This window comes from Triticum dicoccoides, chromosome 3A (assembly GCF_002162155.2).
Source record: "Triticum dicoccoides isolate Atlit2015 ecotype Zavitan chromosome 3A, WEW_v2.0, whole genome shotgun sequence".
NCBI classification, from domain to species: domain Eukaryota; kingdom Viridiplantae; phylum Streptophyta; class Magnoliopsida; order Poales; family Poaceae; genus Triticum; species Triticum dicoccoides.
The window spans coordinates 3,041,318-3,057,765 of NC_041384.1; the positions used below are offsets into that span (position 1 = coordinate 3,041,318).

General features: G+C 44.4%; 2 protein-coding genes across 2 annotated transcripts; one reads left to right on the forward strand and one right to left on the reverse strand.

Annotated features, from left to right (window-relative positions):
• The first annotated feature begins 2,741 nt into the window (after positions 1-2,741).
• LOC119270866 (keratin-associated protein 5-4-like) lies at positions 2,742-3,712 on the forward strand. The gene has a single exon (XM_037552912.1). The coding sequence runs from the start codon at positions 2,868-2,870 to the stop codon at positions 3,486-3,488; it is 621 nt and encodes a 206-aa protein (XP_037408809.1). The 5' UTR covers positions 2,742-2,867; the 3' UTR covers positions 3,489-3,712.
• A 9,631-nt stretch (positions 3,713-13,343) lies between these two features.
• LOC119270867 (G-type lectin S-receptor-like serine/threonine-protein kinase At2g19130) lies at positions 13,344-15,182 on the reverse strand. The gene has a single exon (XM_037552913.1). The coding sequence runs from the start codon at positions 14,952-14,954 to the stop codon at positions 13,371-13,373; it is 1,584 nt and encodes a 527-aa protein (XP_037408810.1). The 5' UTR covers positions 14,955-15,182; the 3' UTR covers positions 13,344-13,370.
• Between the last annotated feature and the right edge of the window lie 1,266 nt (positions 15,183-16,448).

The following is a 16,448-nucleotide window of genomic DNA, read 5'->3' on the forward strand; positions in this document are numbered from 1 at the left end:
TCAGGGGTACCAAGGACATTTCTCATAATTGCTCGCAGGCAGGCTCGTGTGCACGGACCAGGAAGTGCGCATGGGGTTTAAGATCCTGTGTGCTCGCGGTATCGAAAGAGAAAAGGTCAGGACACGGTGGACACTGGGTGTCAAGAGAGCATATGGCTTGACCGCATGGACACAGGGGTTCAGGAAACATGCACAGGGGTGTCCATATTAACTTTTGCTCATTTCAGGAATCAGGAACCGTCTTCTTCTCCTCCTTGCTGCTCCTTTTGGACTAGGTGATCCTTCCTCGCTTTTCCTTGGTGGTCATCATCGTACATAATCTATACTGATATAAAAAGACCCAAAGGGGCAGATTCAATTAATCTCGGTCATCAAATCATGTCAATCCAATGACCTAGACTGCTTCAATGTCGAGCGCTCAACACGTTTAGCATGCAGTTAATTTCATGCCAAATATAGTGCTAATCACATAATAACACGTAATTTATATCCTACTTAATATCCGCATGCACTTAATATACTTTCAAATTAACGTGCATTGCACGTACACATTGACTAGTCACATATAAGGTTCCACTTTGAAGCAGTAGCCATTTGTCATCCGAATGCATACGAAACTCAAGTAGGAGAGAAGTCTGTGTTTCGATAGCATGTGCATGAGATCTTGTCAACGGTCCACTTGAAGCTTGTGGGCTTGATAGCCGGTTCAAGGTGATGTCCATGGGGTGCTTCGCACAATCCCCTTACGCCAATGATGGCGAAACGCTGGCATGGGCTGAGGCCGATGAGGCTCATTTCTGCCAGATCGCATCATCCAACGCCGCATTCAGTTTGTTAAGGCTGCAAGCTAAAGCAGCTAACTGACGGATGAAACTGCTGAAAATAATGCCTAAACCTGAAACTACTGAACTGAAGTTACTAAAGGCAGAAAATAATAGGATGCTGTAAGAAGGGCATCTCTTTCACGAGCAGGTAACAACTAAATGGTTGTAACGCGTAAATCAAGATGGAAAAATAGAAAGAAGGGTATCAATCTCTTCCGCATGCGGCTTAGGCTATAGAAGACCAAATCAACGCCAATTCATGCAATCTGGAAAGTACAAGCAATTAATGTGTGATTCACTTGGTAGGGCCGCTGATCTTGATCTTACCAAATGTCAATGCTTGGTAAAACAACTAGTACTAGTACCTATTGATCAGTAATTCGGGGTACCAAAACGTACTTGTGCAATTAGTTGTTGTAATTTGAAGTGTCAAGCTAGCCATTCTAGTGATGATTGTTATCTGGAGTAAAACGAAGTCCACAGCACATTGTTCTACTTGCTATATGTCCCAAAAACAGTGTTACCAAGCCATTTTAGTAACTCCTTTGATTCGGTGAGCCACAAAAATGAAGTTCATACACGGGAGATGTTCAAGGGTCAAGACAGTGCAGGGAATTTTGGAGCCCAGAGAAGGTGAATATGATGTATGCACTCCTCAAACCAACTTAACATCATTTTAGCCAAATTGTCACATCCACATGTACTTTAGATAGTCGTCCATCCACATAGTTCAGTTCAGGTCTACGTAGCCTTTGGTGGAAGCTAGCTAGCCCATAAATAGTATCAGGCGCTCCATCATATAGCAAGTCACCGGTTAGCTTATTCACATCTCCTATCTTGAGACCTTCTCTTCTAAAACTACTGAACTGAAGTTAATGAAAACCCAAGGTTAATTTCCAATGTAATAAGCAATTCAGCATCAGCTGGGTGGATTTTTGGTAAGAAAGGAATCTCCGTCACATGCAGATTGGGCTGCTCAAGTACAAAATTACCTGAAGTCAGTTCATGCATCTTTTCTACTATTAAGTGCATGATGTCACAGCCCTCATGGATGCATGACGCACTTGAAGCTCTACCAACAAATACATTTTTGCAATCAATGAAGTTCCGTCGCCCCCAAAATATCATGTCACGTAGTAGAACCTATGAATCACAGGGATGCTCACAGTCGCACACACGAAATGAGCAAGTCACATGATGAACCGAGCGCCGCATTTTAGCCCGGTTCAAAAAAAAAAACTCATGTCCTTCCTATTACCAAGTAGAGTACAAGATTAGCGGAAATCAAGATGGAGGCAGAGAAGACCAAATCAAAGTCAAATTCGTGTGATCTGGACAGTACGATCAGTTAATCTGCCATTTACTTGGTTGCCACGCCTATCTTGATCTTGTCAAAAGTCAATATGCTTGGTAAATTGTTCAGTGATTCATGGTACCGAACTTGTGCATTTAGTTGACGGTGCAATTTGAAGTGTCAAGCTACCCATTCTAGTGATTGTTATCTGGAGTTAAAAGAAGTCCTCAACAGATTAGTGCTTAATATATACTCCCGCCGCACCCATAATATAAGATGTAATATTACATCTTATATTATGGGACGGAGGGAGTATGTCCTAAAACTATGTTACCAAGCCATTTCTGTTCTACTCCCTTTTATCGGTGAGCCACAAAAATGAAGTTGATATATTGAAGTTATTCAAGGGTCAAGACGGTGCAGGGAAATTAATGGAGCCCAGTGAAGGTGAATATGATATATGTACTCCTCAAACCAACTTGCAACATTATTTTAGCCAAATTGTAACATGGAGTAGCTTACATTAGATAGTCGTCCATCCATATAATTCAGTTTAGGTCTACGTAGCCAGCCTATAAATAGTATCAGGCGCTCCATCATATAGCAAGTCACTGGCTAGCTTATTCACATATCTTTTCTTGAGACATTCTCTTGATCCACATATCTACCTACCTCTCTAGCTAGGCATTCTCTTGATCCACATATTTACCTACCTCTCTAGCTAGAAACAAAGCTTGCTCTCGGCAACAATGGCTGCAGGTGGAGCTTCTCTTATTGGTGCTGCTGTTTTCTCCGTGCTGATCATGTCTTCCCTGGGGGATCCGATGCCTTTATGCAGCGACTGCGAGACACTGTGCCGTACCAACTGCACCGCGGAGGCTGAAGCCAATTGCGCCAATTACTGCAACAACACCCAAGCAACAGCAGGGCACTGCGAAGGTTGCATGGGCGCCTACTTCGGCCAGCACTGCAATCCCGAGTGTCTTAAGAATTGCAGCAACGGCTGCAAGAGGAAGGTGCTTCCGACGCCTTTATGCAGCGACTGCGACACGGTATGCAGTACCAAGTGCGACGAGGAGCTTCAAACCACCTGCAGCGAATACTGCGACTTCAGCCGCAGCGGTCTGGCGGACTGCCAGCGTCAGCTCTTCAAGCGGTGCAATGCAGAGGGTACCTGCTGCAGTAGCGACGGCACATGCACTTGTGACTGCGAGACCGAAGCTCGAAAGCAGTGCGTGGGCGTCAGCGACAACTCCAATAATTGCGAAGTTTGCAAGCGCAGCCAGTTCGACCAGGACTGCCATCCCACCTGTAACACCGACTGCAATAGCAACTGCAAGAAGAAGAAAGGGTGCCGCGGGCACGCATAGGGAAAACATGTAACTGGGGGCCCTGCATTGCGTAGGAAATAACATGGCTCCTTGTAGTCGTGCGTAGATTTCGATTTCTGTAAACGCCACGACCTGGTTTTGTGGGATGGCACAGGAGGAGTATGGGTGGTGGCGCATCACCCCCAGCTTTTGGCCGAGGATTTATATTCTGTATTTCTGTTTATGTTTTCTGAACAATGAATCGCAATGTGAAATTATGGTTGATTATGGTTGTTCAATGTTCCTTCTTCCATAGAGCTTGTGTGTGTTGATTTGCTTGTATACATCAGCTTGTCAATCAAAGTATGCGTTTGTGTGTCGTTGTACTATCCAATAATACTGGAAGGTGATGCGCGCCTTCGCCGTGCCATTAACTCTCTTTCCTTGTTGAGGAAACTGTATTTTTCTATGTAAATCACCTTTTTACTGATGATTAGAATGCTTGCAACCCCGCATTTATAGGACCGTTTTTTCTACCCAAGTCAAGGCCTGTATGAATTAGCCACCTCAACACTATGTGTGCTTGTTTTCAAACATCCTGAACATCTTTAGTGATGGGTACTCTGTCTTCACTTTTACTCTCTCTCTCTCTCTCTCTCTCTCTCTCTCTCTCTCTCTCTCTTGCGTGGATACTTGTACTCCATGTTAAGCACTGATTCAATTCAATTTCGTTAGATAGCCATGACCGTACCGGCGACTCCACCATGGATTTCCACATCAGCATCCTCGACCACAACACCAGCAGCCTATCGTGGGTCAACGGCGAGAAGCAGTTACCGAATGAGGTCGGTAGTGAGGCCCAAGGCGGGGCTGGGGCATGGGCGCGCAACTTCTCGCACGACGTCCGTTCAGGGACGGCTGCTTGTACATCCTTTGAAACCTCACCGTGTTCGACCTGCGCACCACCGACTACTTTGCGCCCCATGGCGACCACCGCGAACCCGCAGCCGAGTCGACGGAAAGGCTCGAGCTGATACAGAGCGTTGATCACTTGCTTTATTAGGAGGCTTTAGCTACTATTTCTTCTTTCTAATTTTCGCATGTAAGCAATGGTGCACAGTATCTTTCCGAGGGTTTTATTTGAGGATGCGTATTTTGATTCACTAGTCGACAACCCGTGCATCCGCACGGTCTAGCCTATGATTTTTTTTCTTATACTAAATTAGTATACAATGTATTTTTCATAAATTTTAAATCTCCATCTAAGTCAAGCTCCTCATTTATTTTGCCAAAGTGCTCCGAAAAAAGTAAGTTGATTTGATAAAATCTCATCTTATCACATTATTCATGCAAATACCAGAACTGGAAAATTTATTGCATTTATCTATCTAGTTATACTAACATTATTCATGCAAATACCACAACAGCTTGTCAAAGAGTTTTAGATAAAGTATCGTAGACATTTGCGATGGCTCTCAAAATGCAACTGTTTATTTTAATTTTAGAGGAAACAAAATTAAGTATAACTAGATGAAACCCCGCGCGTTGCGACGGGAACCCTTGATAAGAATGGTTGCTTACACTACAGAGAAACAATCGAGAATAGCAAAATAATAAAAATAAGTATTAAATATTGTGATCACTAATTAAAATTTGAATAGTACATTAAAAATGAGCAATCATATAGAGAAAGACAATGTTTATCATAAATCTGGTAACACGCAAAGGGAAGGAAAGATGCACATAAGAAAAAATACTGAAGTATGATAAAAGGGGTTTAATACATATCTAGTGTATTGTAGCGCACAGAAGCCAAACAATTAAAAAACTATGTGATTTCAAATAGTTGTATGAGTACGGTATAACAAACAACATAAATGCAGTGGATCATATTCTGAAGAGAAACATGGAGATATTCCTACCCTGCAAATTATTTAAGAATGAGCAATCCAATGCCTATTAAAATACTTTTGATTGTGCATAGAGTTTGAATAATATAGTGGGCAAAAAGTTGCAGGAAACAGAAAGAAATAACAAATTGAAATTGGTGAAGCAAAATTCAATAGGTAGTATCTAGATGGAGAAAACACAAAAAAAGTAAAGTAGTTTGCAACATAGTTTGTACACGATTTAAACTAAGAACTCAGAAAATCATAGACCGGTACTTTAGCTCAGGGATTGAACGACGCCTTTCATCAGCATAATATGTGTTTCTATGTCTTGTTACAGTTATAATTGTAGAAGTGCATACTCTAGTCAATGCAACCAAAAGACCGATCTGATGAAAGAGACTAGACATCACATTATACGTAAACACCCCCCCTCATGTGTCTCTCCTTCAGGTCTAAACGTGGACCGAAAGTGGACTACAATTTAATTGCGCCAGCCGGGTCTTGAACTCAAGACCTCTTGGCTCTGATACCATGTAGAAGTGCATGCTCTAGCCAATGCAACCAAAATACCGATCTGATGAAAGAGACTAGGCAGCACATTATACGTCAACAATAATAAAATCATAATTAACTCAAATGTACAAACCAGTTATAATATAATATGTTCCAAATAAAGTCGATCGCTGGTTCTCCTTTAATAACCTTGGTAATGAAATAATATGTGTTTCTCTATCTTGTTACAACCTGAAATAATACAAACCAGTTCAAGGAGGAAGACACGTTGGCTGCATCTTTGGATTTGAGTTGAAAGCAAGGTGAAATGATAGAGGATGTCATCGTAGGAATTAATGCTAAAGTGGCATCCGAACAGGTTTATCTAGGAAATCTGCTAGGAGAGAAAATATTCGTGATCTACTCTGAAATGTAGCCTTGGTCAAAGAACAGATTGAAAATAAATGAACGAAGCTTACATGTGTTGTAGTCAGACGATATGAGGGCAGAATGCATGCCACTTTGTCTTTCCTGATCGGCAATGCAGCATAATTTGATCGCCAATTTCAGCTCTTCGGGAAATTAAGCGTACAGTACTGACGACACCATGCAAAAATGTCTAAGCAGTACTCCAATATTTTCTTCTTTAGCCTGTCAACAAAGCTTGATTAAGCTAGGTGCAGGCAGTCTTACAATCTTTCTAAATCAGAGCAATTAAAAATATGAAAAATAGCATAAAGTAAAAAATGGCATCTGAATGCCCACCGTAGTTTCCTGAAAAATGTAATGGCATGTGAAGTGTAGGATTTTGCTTGTAACACTAAAACTTATTTATGCTCTAGACTGCAGTCGCGAAAGAATTCCAGCCGAATAAGAAGCGGCACCTGACATTTGGTAGTCTGCAACTCTACATCGTGCCATAAGGAGAGAAGATTTGCTTGAGATATATATGCCTGCTCAAAAACAAAAATTGTTTAATCAATATGCAGGAGAGGGGACGCATTGGTACCCAGACATGACGGCGCCGTAGTCGCGAGAGCTTGAGTGGAAGACAGCCACGAAGAACCCCCTGCCTCTACGGAAGGAACGTATGCCACTGCCTATAATTCAACGGCATCGCCTCGTAGATCTACTCTGTGTTGACTGCTTTCTCTCGCGTCTCACCGCCGCCAGGGAATCACGATGGACGCACATGAGAGCAAAGGAGCAGGAGGTACCTGGAGGAGCCATGGACTGGGATTAGAGCGTTGTACTGACGTGAGAGGGAGGGAGAGGTCATCAGTCCCCAACCACACCTCGCAACCATTGACAACCCGTCGCTTCGCTCACCCGTAGCCGCTCGTACCATGGGAGAGCGATATTGGGAAAGAATGGGAGATAAAAATCGCAAAGGGGAAGAGACTGGGCAGGGAGAAGAATGGTCGTGAGGTGTGGTTGGGAACTAATCGGTTGATCACCATCCCTATTAAAACTAAATAATTTTAAGAAAAATTGCTCACATGGTGTAGTGACGTGGAAGCCTACATGTCAAGATAATTGGTTGTAGTGGGTTGATGATGTGGATAGGCTGCATGTTAAGAGAAATAGGATAGTGGGGATGAACTATTTAGGTATTATAGATGCATGGCCACTCCTTAAAATTAATTGCTTGAAATTAATTATGCAACTTATTTCTACAGATGTTGAATTAATTAGAAGATATTCTGTTCAAAAAAATTAGAAGATATTCTGCTGCTTTACAATTAACGATGGAATACTGTTTATCTGTAGCGGCTATATGGCGCCCTTCTCAAGACAATAACTGAAAGAATGACATTGGGACGCAGCTTCAACTTGGAAGGGCTGAGCCAAACATGCTTGCTGCGATTCACATGTTTGTGTACACCAAACAGGAGGACAACAACATTGTACGTGTAGTCGAATCATCAATAGTTCTGTAAGTTGTGTTTAGTTTAAAAAATATGTAAATTTCATAACTTGGTCATAATATTTTACTCTAATTCCCATGTGAATCTAGGTTCTAACACAACCATGTTGGCCGACATAAACATGAACTGCTACCTTTTATGGACTGAGGAAAGAGCAAAAATCATGCTGATGATATATAATTTCCTTCTCTTATGGCCAGGGCGGTCATGTATTTCCTCAATGATGGTCGTGGACTGATAATAAAAAATCCAAGTGATCTTTAAATTATACTGTTGTTTCTTTATTAACAGAATCAAGTTATTCATTGCTTCTTACAATCCATCCGTCATCGTGATTAGCAACACTTTGTTTCGTAATTCTTGTAGTCCTACATGCCTTGTCATGCAATATATGTACTCCAACTACTGCTTGTCCGTTCCTCAACTATTCCGAACGCTGTCATACCCATGGCCTGCCCTGTTTATGCAGTCTAGCTTGCATATGGTAGTCAACTCCAAGCAACTAATGAGAAGCGAGACTTTTCTAGCATTTTTGATCCGCTGCTCGGTATGATTATACTACATATTTTGATATTTGTAATCGACTCCTCGGACTCGACACTCTGTGACACGTGCATGCTGCTCTTCATCATGGACGACCTGAGAGAATAGATGATCAGTGCTTCATATTTTTCATCCAATTGAAATAAATCCTTAGATAATCCAATATTTTTTAGTGCATTGCTCTTTTTTTTCCTCCTGACTTTAGGTTCTTTCCTATGCTAGCACTTGCTTATGATATGCTAGCATGGCTAGCATATGGAAGCAGTGCACCTGATGAAATCTCAAGAGCGAGAGAACAACCTTGAGAGTATATTGAAGGGGCAGACGTGGGGAAGCCGCTGCTTGCCTGCTCGGCATCCCTGGTACCCTATTCGATCCCATTGGTGCTCGCTATTGGTGCTTCCCTTCTCACGTCCGAAACTAAAATCGAAAGTAGCTAAGTCCCTCACCTCAACAAAGGCAGTAAAGGAAGCTAATTGTTTCAGAGTAGGAGGCTTGGAGCGTGATCACCGTCGCCGTTGCGTGTAAGATTTTGCAATGCTTGCGGCCCGCCCAGCTTCGAGCATATGCAACACTGTCGAACTGCTCTCGTGGAACCCGGCCCCGGACACGGACGACTCTGTGTAGCTCCCACATTGCACACCCATCTGCAGCATCAACTGCCACTGGTTTTCTTGGATGAGACTTGGATCTTTGTTGTATTGGGGGCAGTGATATGCGCCGGTGCGACGGCGGAAATTTCGGCCGGTCACACCGCGACCATACGATTCGTTTAAGTTAGAGCCATAGAATCTGCATGTATAGCCTTCCCAATCGCTAACTGCTTCGTTAGAGAGTTGTAAAAAAAACCTGCTTCGTTAGAGCAACAAAGGAAAAGCCATGGCGCCCCATCGCGTGTAGCCAATAGTCCTTAAGGCAGCCAGCTCGCCGGTGTTCTCGCCGCTTGCCTCAACGCTGGTCGCCACCCTCGTCGCCGATGCTCGCCCTCATAGAACCTGTCCTCACTGGTTCCAATAGTACGTTGTCGCCCCTCGTAGCAAAACCGTGCTGCCCGACGTCGCTGTTGTTGCAGCACCTAGCCGCCACCGTCACCGTCGTAGCACGTCCATCGAAGCACCACCATACCGCTAGCTGCAGCTCTCAGTGTCACCGCTCACACCTCGGTTTGAAGCTTTTTCTCATGCCCGTTGAAGCTTTTATCCACCCCGCAGTTGAAGCTTTTCCCCGCACCGGTTGAAGCTTTTATGCATGCCCGTTGGTGCTTTTTTTTATCGACGCTCGCTGCACGGGGTTGCACAAACGATGGCCACCAGTCAACGCCATGTAGCAAAAAACTTCGCCGGTCGTAGCCAAAAAAAACGACGGTTGCAGCAAAAAAAAATCATTGCCGCCGTCGACCAACACCGCCGTGCATGCATGTAGCAAAAAAAGTCACTGGTGGCAGCAAAAACAGGCTACGGTTGTAGAAAAAATGCCGTTGTTCTGACAGAACAAACTCCGGTGGTAGCATTTTTGGGTGCTAGTTCCAGCAAATCTCCCTGCCGGTTCTAGAAAACTTGGTCGCCGGTTGCAACATCCCGTTAGCCCTGTCGCAGCTCCAGGTTGTGGCTTGCTCCATCGCAGGACGCGGCCGTTGCTCTGCGGCAGCGCACCTGCATCTTCTGGTTGAGACTTTTATTGTCGTTGGTTGTAGCTTTTGGGTCGCCGGTTGCAGCATCGGTGGAGGAGCATGTTTTGGGTTTGGTTGGGGAAAGAAGATGCTTGCAACGGTGGGGTAGGAGATGCTCATGAAAACAGCAAGGGGTCGCGCCGCTGATGCTAGCGAGCTCGTACTGCGGGAGACGGGATGGGATCAGACGGAGGCGGGAGGAAGAAGAAGCAGGGGGAAAGGAAGGAAAAAAATGAACAAGAGAAGGAAAATGTTTGGATCCACTGAGCGTGTGCGTGCCAGCGTGTCTCACGCATGAAAAACGGAAGCGACCGGCCGAGCGCTTCGGCCGGCGCTCCGGCCCCAAACATTTACCATTGAAAGAAAAGAGGAGGAGGTACCATGTATTCTGGTTGTGGAAACAGGCTTGGCAGGGGCGCACCAGATTGAATCTACACGTGAAAGGAGAGGAACGTGGTTTTTTTTTGGAGGGAAAGAGAGGAACGTGGTGATGGTCTTCTTTTTAGGAAACGTGCTGATGTTCCTGGTTTCTTGTGAGACATGGTCTCTTCTAAGGAAACTTTTTTTTTCTGATGCAAATTATGTAGGTTGGGTCAGGTTTACGTTTAGATTGGACTTTTTTCGCGACTGGGGTAACGTACATCGCATGGTTAAGATAGATCAATTACATAGATCAAACGACCAAGAATGATTAAGATATTTTTAATGATGTGAATTAACATGGAGCTTCGTATAATGCCTCCAATTAGTAAATAATGATAATAATATATAAGATTGGGGCAAAGTTTCAACCAATAACAATTCTTATTAGTATGTGTTCTGCGATACAAAAGTAAGACCTGATATGTTCCAAGAAATATTTTGTGAGACATATTTGGATAGGAGCGTGTGGATTTCTTTGGGTCATATGAAACTATAGGAATGCCATGGATTTTAACAGACAAACTCGTATAAATTTTTTGCAGGTTATCTGTAGGGCCACTGCTTGGATCAGTATGTGGTCGTTACTCGCTCATGTGGAAGCAAGGGAGACTTTCGTTATTGTGTCTACCCAATGGGAGATGGTAGCTCTGGATATCTACAGCCGGTTTGAATGAGGGTCCAGTAATAAGATGGGTGTTTAGTAATGTCGTTCTGTTTTCACCGGTTGTGGCATATTATTATTTTTTATTTTTCTTCAGCTCTGAGCGAGCTTGTTTTGAAAGACTGAAACACAGACTTCTCGGTCACTTTGCTTAATAAAGGGGATGCATGCATCAGTCTGATGTAGAGGCCGGGAATAATCTTTATTTTCTGGAAAAAAGACTAAGAAATATTTCCCCGCCTAAGGGCATCTGCAACGTTGACCCTAAATCTGCTCCCGCAGTATCCATCCGTGGACCGAAGGGACCAATTCACGGACACGGATGCAGAAGACGACCATTCAAAGCTATCCGCAAAGATTTCAAATATGATTTAAAATAATCAGACAAATTTAAGCAGCCACATCAGATTTCATTCAAGTTCGGAGATAATTATATTTACATATACGAATGATATTTTAGACGTTTAACTGAGTACTAAAAAAACATATAGCTTGTACTGGAAGACCACCGTAGCTCGTACACGTCGCCGCCCTGCCCGGCCGCATCACCATCGCCGTCAATGTCATCGTCATCGTCGTTCCTCTAGCAGCGCTAGGGCGCCGGTGGCCCTCAGCATCCTTGTCCGGCCGCAGTCTGCCGCTCGCGGAGGAGCCGCTCTGCCTCCTTCTGCATGGTGTGTTGGGCCGCCACGACCAATGCTGACGGCGCCCGTGGAGCTCTGGCGGCAGCCTTACCCCTGTCGGTGTTGGCGGAGGAGTCGCTAAGCGACCATTCCAAGGCGGCGGCACCGCCAGGTTGTCGTCTCCACGGTGGTGACGGAGTTGTCCAGGGCCCAGGCGGTGGTGCGGACTGGGTCGTTGTGGACCCATTCCGGTAAGCATTAACTGTACCACACTGACATTTTTAGTCCCCACTTAAATTTAAATTTTTTCATGGTTATTTTATGCAGTTTTCTCTTAAGCAATTATATATGGTGTACTTCATAATATACAAATTACTTTTATAATCTGCTCGTGTTTATTTGAAACACATCAAGTATGGACTGCCTCATCATGATATATGAATTACTAAGAGAAAGAAAACTAACAAGTGACATCTGCTCTCTTTTTACTCGGATCACCTAGTAGTGTATTGCTTGATCCTGTTAAAGTTACATACATATTTTGAGTGCTTGAAATCATGTGGGATAAAAGCATCGGTCCTAGTATTTTTAAATATTCAATCTGCCACGGTCTTCGTTACTGTTGTCGATAAAAGTTCATGACCAAAACTTTGAGGAGTATCAAACTGTTGTACATGACTGAAACACAGAGCAGCAGAGATTGTTAGCACAACACGTATCTATTTCAATTGTAACACGATACAGACTATTGCAGCACAATGGAATTTTGAGTATTGAACCCATGGTCTCAACTTAGTAGATCTTTTGCAGATCACTTGGCTCCTCCCGGATTAGTCGAAACCAAAACTAAACTGCAGCTCGTGTCCACGGGAAGTAAGGAAACCACTAGGATGCATCTCCTGCACCTCACCTGCGCGGTCCCTCTCGTCTGCGTTGCGCTAGGACGACCAGCATCACAAATTCAGTGGCTGAGCTAATGGTGGGTGGCGCTCTATGGTCGTATCTGCGGTGGTTCACAGAGGAGGACGTGAACTCCCAAATTTCGTCTCTGCATAAGCAGGTGCGCTTTTGATTCAGGCCTTGGGGACACGATATCACAATTGTCTTGGTAATAGTGCCTTGCAATCCTCCCGTTATGATTGACAGCATGAGCAAAGAGTAGTAGAGCACTTCAATTTTCTGAACAAATACTCAAATTCGATGAATTCTGAACAATAACTATGAATAATAACTGCATTTGCCTTTTTTTTTAGACAAATAACTTCATGCCTAAAAACCCTCATATGCCAACAGCAGTCCTGAAACTCTCAATGTGGAAGGTATGCTTACAACACCATTTACAGTTTTTAGTTCAAGTTTGGGGGTTGGGGATGCAAGGATTGGTAATCCACCACTGACTGGACTGAGTCCTTAAATTGGAATTATATGCAGTTCACTTTTTTGCCAGCCAGCATAGAAAGGAAGTGAAGGCGTTTGCTTAAAACTGCAGGATATCACCGGAAGTCTATAAGGATTTATGAATCGCAACTCATCAGAACCATGGGAATAAATAGGGGACAACTGCAGGATATCACTATAAGTATAATGAATTGCAACAACCACTTATCCGAACCTTGGGAAATAAATAGGGGAGGAGTGCAGTCTAGAAAATACAAAAGATACATATAAACTGTGATACTTCATCGACAAACAGAATGAGGTTTGTAGCCTTTCAAAGAGTATAGAAGGCTGTAGAGTGAGAGCAATCATCCATTCCCACAAAATTCTGTAGAGACCTCGGAATGGGTGGTACTTGGACGTCTACAACACCCTCAAGCATGCGCACAACATGACCCATCATTGGCCTGTGATCCTCATCATCTTGAATGCACCAGCATGCAGTTCTGCAAGCTCTGGTCAGCTGCTCCAAATCCGCATCGCCCGCCAGCCTACTGTCCAGCAGGCACACAACATCCCCTTCATTCACCTTGACCGCAGCAAAGATTGGGAAGTAGGTAAACTCCCCTTCCTTGATTTTCTCCGAGTTCCTTCGCCCCGATATGATCTCAAGAAGCATCATGCCGTAGCTGTAGACATCTGACTTGTGTGTGATCGGAACCCCCGAGATCCACTCCGGCGCGAGGTATCCGATGGTCCCTCGCATCGTCGTCAGCGCCCTGCTGAAATCTCGACCCAGCAACTTGGCCATGCCAAAGTCTGCAATTTTGGGACAGAAGTCTGCGTCAAGGAGCACGTTGTCCGGCTTCATGTCGCAGTGTATAATGCGGTCCGTGCACCCCTCGTGCAGATAGGCCAGGCCTCTCGCGGTTCCGAGTGCTATGCGGTACCGGAGCTCCCAGGGTAATTTTGAAGAACCCTTGGAAAACAGATGGGAATTCAAAGATCCGTTCTCCATGTACTCGTATACCAGCATCCTCGTACTTCTTTCCACACAAAACCCAAATAAACGGACAAGATTGATGTGTTGGATCATTCCAATTGTTTGCACTTCGGCTCGGAATTGCTTCTCTCCTTGACCAAGGTCTTTTAGCCTTTTGATAGCCACCATGGAGGAAGCTGCTGCTGGCAATGTCCCCTTGAAAACACAGCCGAAACCTCCTTCTCCAAGTTTTTCAGAGAAATTTCTCGTCGCTTTCTTCATCTGCGCGTCCGAGAAGATCATAAGGCCACCGCTACAATTCTCTGGTCTTTCTGTGAATATCTTCCTTTTGCTTCTCCACCAAACAAACAGAGCAACAAGGAGGAGGAGCAAAACACCCGTCACTGTTGGAATAAGAATTCCAATCTTGGAACCCGAATTTTCTTTTTGCTTAGCCGTGCGTATGTACAGATGCCCATCTGAACCAGGCATGATCCCTACAGTGAGTTTGTGCAGCTCCACAGACCACAGTAAGCATGTTCCATTGAAAGCATATGACGTACAAGAACAGTCACTGGAACAAATAGCTTCGCACTCTCTGATGCCTCTGACCTGCACCAACGACGGAGTTTCTGGAAATACAAGGACTTCATCTATGGGATGAAAAGAGATGTCTTGTTTAGCGGAAAGATTAGATAGACAATGTGGAGCTGCAACTCTCAAACAATATGACCGGATTTCGGCATATGGCACTACACAAATGCTGTCTGGGCCACAATATGCTGCATTACCGCACCGACTATATTGAGACCACAGCGCCGGACCACAGTCCCCTAGTTTAGCAGCACTGACAGTACCATCATCATGCAATTGTAGGTACAGATGTGCATCATTGAACATCAGAAAAGAGCCTCCATCCTCCTCATGAATGTCCATCCAGCTGGGAAAAGCATCAGAGTAATTTATATTGTCGGAAGTATCCTGCACAATAAACCCTCTGCTTTGCTCTGCATTTATCTTGAGAATAAAGCGATCAATCCAAACAAGAGAGACGTTCTTGCCAGTGACCCTATTAAATCCTAGCCATCCTCCAGGTAGCACTGCACCGACTGGGTTGTCAAAGCTTTGCCAGGACACCAGAGAGATATTCACTTGGTCTCTTACTACAAGATTTCCATTGTCAAGAAGTACTGCAACTGCAGAGATAGGTATACCGTCCGTACCAAGTGATGACCAAGCAAGTGAGGCCTCATCATTTTTTAGATATAGGCTTCCATTTTTGAAGAGTCCAAACGAAGCCTTATCTGTACAACCGGGCGAAAATACATCAGGCGCCCAAACTAGTAGAGGGCTGCAAGTTGATGAGTTCATGTACCATATGCCGAATGTGCAATCTGAATCGAAGCCCAGCTTGAAGGAACCATATTTCGAGAGTAAGGACTGGTTACCGCTCAGAGATTGGCCCGGAAGAAGAGTATCCGTTGCGTCCACGGATTTGCACCCAGAAGACAGCAGGACCGTGATCAAGTAGGGAAGCGGCACCACAAAGGAAGACGATGAAGCTATGTGCTTGCCTGGTTTCGCCATTTAGTACGAGACCCTCACTAAAACTGTGGATGTTCTAGCTCGTCCGGTGCCCCCCAACTCTCACCCAACTAGTACTAAATAGGAGAAGGTGAAAATCAGAAAATGTTGACTATGACCAAGAGGGATATCATTCCAAGTCAAGGATGCCGGTCTGTTCTTGAGGGCGAAAGCACGTGGAATTTATGATGACTAACCTTATGGAAAGTCCTAATCATACAGAAAAATGTTGGACTCCCTCACCCTAGGACAAAGGGTATCCAATATTTTCTCTCTGGGCCATGAGTTTCCGAATAGAAAAGGCAAGGTGGTTGGCTTGGAGCCAAGCACTTTGCTGAAGAAACAGCCAACTGATAAGGACGGCGCTGGTACGTGTTTCTGTTTAGCTCACAACTCTGTCCGTCGTTAGGTGCTTCAGTCCTCTCTTTGGCGTGGAAAATTCTCGTGTGGGCAAATAATTCCTATGAGTTTTCAGTCCCTGTGAGGTATGCATCGTTGTCTCCATATCAGAATTATAATGTAACATATTATTCACTTGAGTCTGATTTTTAGAGATAACCTAGCCCGCAAAAAAAAGGAGAATTTGAGGGGAGATAGCCTGCAAAATTTTGTGCTCTCAGTATCATGTCAACCCTGAATACAGGTTCTTATGGTCGATCAGGTAGTGTCAACAGTATGATAACATGTCCATTAATAAGTTTTGTACTTTGGGTGGACATATAATTTCTTTCGGAGGTCACACATCCCGCTCCCCCCGCTCCCCTTCCGCCTAGGGTTTCCGCGCCGCTGCTCGCCTCCCCCGCACCCCCGCTCCTCCCTCCACCTCCCCCCGTCCCTGTACCCCCC